This window comes from Zea mays, chromosome 3 (assembly GCF_902167145.1).
Source record: "Zea mays cultivar B73 chromosome 3, Zm-B73-REFERENCE-NAM-5.0, whole genome shotgun sequence".
Lineage (NCBI taxonomy): Eukaryota > Viridiplantae > Streptophyta > Magnoliopsida > Poales > Poaceae > Zea > Zea mays.
In genome coordinates this window covers 1,834,281-1,840,268 of record NC_050098.1, presented here as the reverse complement: position 1 = coordinate 1,840,268, position 5,988 = coordinate 1,834,281, and the positions used below count along the sequence as shown (strand labels likewise).

Sequence of the window (5,988 nt, the reverse complement as noted above, 5' to 3'; positions counted from 1 at the left end):
AAAACCCTTAAGAGGTTGATTGCACTTACAGGTTCCAAAATTACAGTGGTTTAGTTCAGTCTCGCCTAAGTTTCTTTTCCTGGCTCGGCTCCGTCTCTGATGTATAGTGTGTAAAAAATACTATACCAGAACTATAGCTAATTAAAACAGCATGCAAAATACTCCCTTCATCTACAAATGTTTATCCCTATGATATTCGTGTCGGTTAAACCTTTTTTAAGTTTAACTATATTTATAGAATATATTAGCAACTTTTATTTCTTTGAATAATTTTACTATAAAAATAGATTCAAAGATCTTAAAGATATTAATTATATACTATAAATATTAATATAATTTTTTATATAAATGTGGTTAAAGTTAAAAATAGTTGACTCGTCGAAAAACGAGAACAACCAACATTTGTGGATGGAGGACTAATCCGTCCAGGACTATCGCATAATAAACAGGCTTATCAATCAATCACTTTTTCTTGTGGAACTTTCCCTTTCTTTTGTTTATGCTGATCATATATATAAGAGATATATATATAAGAGGTTTCTTACATTGGGCGACCTATTCATATCAGCCAATAATGACGATGATTCCGAATATAAATATATTTATATACTAATGGAGAGACCGGTCATCATCTATCCTTGTTATGCTTTTTATATTAAAATTAAAAAAGAGAGAAATATATGCGTGTCGACATGGTGAGTTTGGTTTAGCCTGAGAGGATTGTGATCACGTCGTTTTCCCTGAGGGCACCACTGCTGATTGATCTTGCGTGCCCACCCTGCTCACCATCAGCTATCCATCTATCCATTGCTTCGTTCCAAGTTAATCTCGTGTTCCAAATTACCACCGCTTCCTTGTTTTCATACCGCTAATTAAGAGTGCAGCAGATTAATATTCTTGATTTTAGTATTAAGCTTATAAAGATTCATAAAAATAAATTTTAAATTTATTGTATGTCTTCTTAAATGATAGATATAAAATTCATATGTAAATACGAATATTTTTTCGTTTTTTGTAGAGAGTAAATAATGTACAAAACATTTTATAAAAAATTCTTATTAATAATGTACTTAATAATAAGGTAAAAAGATCAACAACAAATTAACAATTGGATTATCCACTTTAATCCTTTGAAAATAACAAGAAATATATATACACAAAAGAGTTGTCTTCTTAAATATGTCCTTCCATCATCAACAAACATATGAACATAAATAATTACACATTCTTGTAATGATCACCCCCAAATCGGAAACAAAGAAAACCCCACACTACAAATGTACACGCGGTTCATCGAGACGACGACGGTACAAAGAATAACAAATTAATGTCCATGCATGCCAAGTGTTTGTCTGCTTTTACTTGATAACTTTTCACTCCGTGCGGCTACGCTTAAGTATCACGGCAACTTAATTTAATTTACCAGCAGCAAGCAAGGGAGCGAGGAGGGAGCGCTTTGCATGCTCGATCCGTCGACAGGATCACTTCTCCTCAGCAGCAGCAGCAGCTGCTGCTGGCGGCGCCGCCTCTTCGGCAGCCGGCTTATCCTCCTCTTCCTTCTTCTCTTCTTCCTTCTTCTCCTCTACCACCGCCGCCTCCGACGGTGTCTCTGCCGGCGCCGGTGCCGCCTCCGTCGCTGCAGCTGGCTCGGCCTCCTCCTTCTTCTCCTCCACGGCGACTTCCCGGGAGGTGGCCTCCGCCGCCGGCTCTTCCTTGGGCTCCTCCTTGGGGATAAACGGTGCGACCTTGTCCAAGATGAAGGTGATCGCCGGAAGCAGGGGCGAGGTGCCGGACTTGGCCACCGCCTCGCTCACCACCTTGGCTCCAGGGAAGTCTGCACATGCATAGACAAATATAAAAAGATCCATGTTCCATGTGTATGCATATGCATCATGTATACAAACAGTTGACGACAAAAAATTGAATTTTTGTTTTGGTTTTGCTGTTCTGTGTTGGGCTTCCGCCCGAAGAAACATGGTGCAGTAGCTGACAGGATGCAGGATTCCTAGGCAGCTCGATGGTTATTTGAATGAAGAAAGAAAAGGAGAATAAAGTTCAGCTTGTCCAAGGAATTAAAACTCATAGCAAAGGTCACTCAGGAAACAGAACCCAAGAAAGCGAAGATTGGTAGAACCTAGAAGGGACTAAAAAAGGACGGCGGTTGGTGGCGGTTCTAGTTCACAATAAACAGAAAAACAGAATTATGACAAATATGTATATTTATTTGGTTACACTTCATTTTCGCCAGGGTGAAAAAAAAACAGGTTTGATGTTCTGATAAGATGAAGTGACACAGTTTGTTAACAAAAAAAAATAGTGTACTACTTACAACGAACCTAATAATATAGGTGTTTTTATGGTGGTGCTCTCGGGTTTGCTGGTGTGCTCATTTTTACCCTTAGTTGTGTTTTTTTCTCAGTTTTGCTCTTCTGTTCTATAGCACTGGAAGGGTTAGAGGAGCTGATGCAGTTGAAATCCTAGAACAGCATATAATATACTAGGAAGCAAAGGAAACCTATTAACTTCAGTTGTCATGCATGGAAACTACTGAGGCATACATACATACAAAGAACTAACATGCTTACCAATCTTAGCCAGCTCATCGAGGAACTTGGTGACTGCAGCCGAGTTCTTCTTGCTGACCTTGACTGGCTTCTTATCCTTGAAGAGAGCCTGATTAATCATTCAGCAGGGGTACAATCATCAGAAGCAGTAGGACCGGGCCATAATATAATAAAGTTACTATACTTAAGTCCAAAGCAACCCAAATCAAATAAATAGATAAATAAATAATTACCTTGACCTCAGGAGGAGATGCTTCGTAGGCCTCCACGACCTTGGGCTCCAGCTCTGTCTTCTTGTCCTCAATCTCCTTGTCAAACTCCTCCTGAAGTATAAATCAAGTGATCAAAAGGAAATCAAGTGATCGGCAGGCTTGTAGCTAGCTAGGTTCATCTGAAGTAGCTCCGGCCTGCAGATGATTCGATCGTGGTACAGACCTTGTTGAAGGACTTCAAGAAGCCTGCAGCTGCAGCCTTCTTGCCATCCTTGTCAAAGATCTTGTTGAGGCCAGGCAGAACCTTGGTCTTCCACACGCTGGTCATCTCGATCTCTTCTTCAGAATATATACGTGTAGCAACCTCTGCTCCCGGCCAACAGACACAGCAGAAAAAGTTCAGAGACGCAGGAAGATCGATGATGAATGGAAAATCACCAGCAGGGCGATGATGAATGAACAGGCAAGAAACCAAGCAGAGGGATGCATACATACATGCAGGCAGGAAGGAAGGAGGAGAGGCAGGAGGTGGCAGCTGATGCTGCTGCAGCTCTGTGAGGTGTGTGACGTGGAGTTGTGATCACCAGGCAGAGCCACGGTGCCATGAGATGAGTGATTATAATGAATGGGCTGGCAGGAAAGCCACCCTGGGGTAGCTAGCAGCAGAATGACGGAGATGCCCCCACGGCGAGGTGGCCTGGCCCTGTGAATGAGCCAGGGGTACAATCGTCACAAGGAAAGCTGAAAATTGAGATGACCACCATGATGATGTGTCAAGGGGAGGAGAGGTAGCTTGCAAGCAGCAGCCTTCGCGCTGGAAGTAGGGACAGGGGAAGTGGTAGTTAGCTATAGGATCCTTTGTGCTCTCGTCTCGTGGTCCTGTTAACTAACCAACCATCTCATCAACCCGCGTCGTCTCGTGTCACGAGTCAATACGTGAATGGTTTAGAGTTAGTACTTAGTAGTATGTATAACGGACGAGACCACACGGCGCCCCTCCACTGAAGATCAAGGCAGGGGCCAGATAATACTTACTGCCGGCAGTTCCCTCGTGCGGCCCACAATTTTTTTTGCTGGGTGGGTCCCACAGTAGGGAAGTAGTAGTAGTAGCGTGAGCTCCTTGAAGAAGCAACTCCCCGGCCAATCACAGAGAAACTCGGTTTTTTATTTGACTCTGCTATCAAGTTTATCTGGACTTGTATGGATAGTTAACTTACCAATACTGTTCTCTTCTAAAATAAATTAAATTAAATTGATAGTGATTTGTTTCGGCTTCACATATTTTATTATTGGTCATTGAGTTGCTGCATTTACTTAATATATTAGTCTATGAAATAGTAAAGTAATTTTTTTTGTATTTTTAATAGGCATTTATTAGTTTTATGACAGTTTTGATGATGTAGCTGCTAGTACAACTACTATGATTAAAGTAGTAACACCAAATCAAACACATCTAATGTGAGATGGATGAAATCTGCATCAGCATCTACTAGTGTAGTAGTAGTAGCAAGGTAGGGACTAGCTAGGGAGGAGGATGGTGTGCATGAGGGGTACATGTACCCGCACTGACAGCGCTCTCCTTTTCCAAGTGTCCATGTACTGTATGCGGGGTAGGCGACAGACAGCACTGCCCTGCTCACCTCACCACCAGACAAACATAGGGGCCTGCCACGTCGCATGCTTTGCTTGCTTCCCTTGCCATGTCTGTTCAAATTTGGCTTCCAGAGTTTATTTACTATTTATTTTATGACTAGGGTAATATTAAGTTAGCTAAAAAAAATTGCTATGGAATTAGTCAGTTAACAAATAGATAGCTAACGAGTAGATAATTCGCTAAAATTAGCTAATAGCTGAACTATTTGCTAGAATGTTTCGTTATCTTCAGCTAATTTTAACAGCTAACTGTTAGCTCCAATGCATCGAAACACCTCTTAAACCCTTTGTTGACTCCCATTCGAAGCCAAACACTAGAGATGTACCTCCTGGCGGTACTCTCAGCGGAAGCGTGGATGATTTGCTGTGTGGGGCCGAATGGTCTGCGATCTCGCTATAGGAGTGTCTCATCTCTACGTCACACCAAACGGTCCGTGCGCAGGGCTCAGACTTTTCACACCTCTCGGGAGAGACCCCGTCGGGAAAAGAGTTCTAAGAGATGCTCCGGGAACGGCAGGCCATTTAGAACGTCCCTAGATATCGTATAGTCGCTTAGAGAAGAAGAAATAGGTCGAGGAAGAATAATTCTAAGTTTAAATTACTGCTACTCCTAAAGCAAGAAAGTAAAGAAAATAATATAATGTTTGATTGATTAGTTCGATTGTAGGTAAGCGTAATTGGTTGTATCCCTTCATTTCATACATATAGGAAAAGGATGATCATCGCCGCCACCGTCCGCCGCGCCTTCGCCAGCCGACGCCCGCACCCTGGTCCTTGAGTTATCACATCTGTTTCGTTTGTGGTCTGAAATTTAAAATGTGTGCAGATGCAGGTTGTTTATCTTATACAGTATATACTACGAAGTTGGTGCGCTGTCATATGCTCTCCAACCATTCAGGTACTTGTTTATGTATCAGTAGCCAGTACGTAGGGTACGGTATTCTTAGCTTGTTTCTAGCCAGTGAAATACGTAGTATGTAGTATGTAACAACAACGAACGGTACAAGTCAAGAGCAGCGTAGCTACTCTGCCTGCAGTGTATATATATTTAATTGCATTGCATGTATATATATTTATTGTATGATGATGAGTCACTGATCCAGGAAAGGTATTGAAGGCCAGCTCAGTCATAATCCATCCAGCTGACCATGCAGCTCTGTGCTTCCATAGCAAACTAGACTAATCCGCCGTCTTCAGAATCAGATTTCCAAGTCAAGTTACGCATGGACACTCAACCGTGAGATAAGATTGCTTCTCTTCTCCTTTGTTTATTGGATAAGCATAAAAGAAACACAAATATTATGACAGTGGTACAAGTGGACAAAACCTGGTGCTCTATCTCTTACTGTCAGTCTACAAGTGCAACAAAATCTCAAAGATGCATACATCATCAGACATGGTAGCTGACTCCAGCCGGTTAGCTATAACAACGGTTGTTTCAACTGAAGAAACTCGGGACCAGGTTCCAGCTACCTTATATTGATGTTCATGAATTCTATCATGAGTTGGTCTTGTTGATGAACTAGTGACTAACGCGCGCCCAGCGCGCGATAACCTGT

The 5,988-nt window shown here is 42.0% G+C and overlaps 1 protein-coding gene across 1 annotated transcript; it reads right to left on the bottom strand.

Moving 5' to 3' along the window:
* Window positions 1-1,115: 1,115 nt before the first annotated feature.
* Window positions 1,116-3,355, bottom strand: LOC100191938 (Plasma membrane-associated cation-binding protein 1). The gene is made up of 5 exons (NM_001137362.2): window positions 3,272-3,355; window positions 3,000-3,142; window positions 2,798-2,887; window positions 2,586-2,673; window positions 1,116-1,834 (listed from the first exon to the last, which is right to left on the bottom strand). Exons 2-5 carry the CDS (start codon window positions 3,102-3,104, stop codon window positions 1,482-1,484), a joined length of 636 nt encoding a protein of 211 aa, NP_001130834.2. The 5' UTR covers window positions 3,105-3,142; window positions 3,272-3,355; the 3' UTR covers window positions 1,116-1,481.
* Between the last annotated feature and the right edge of the window lie 2,633 nt (window positions 3,356-5,988).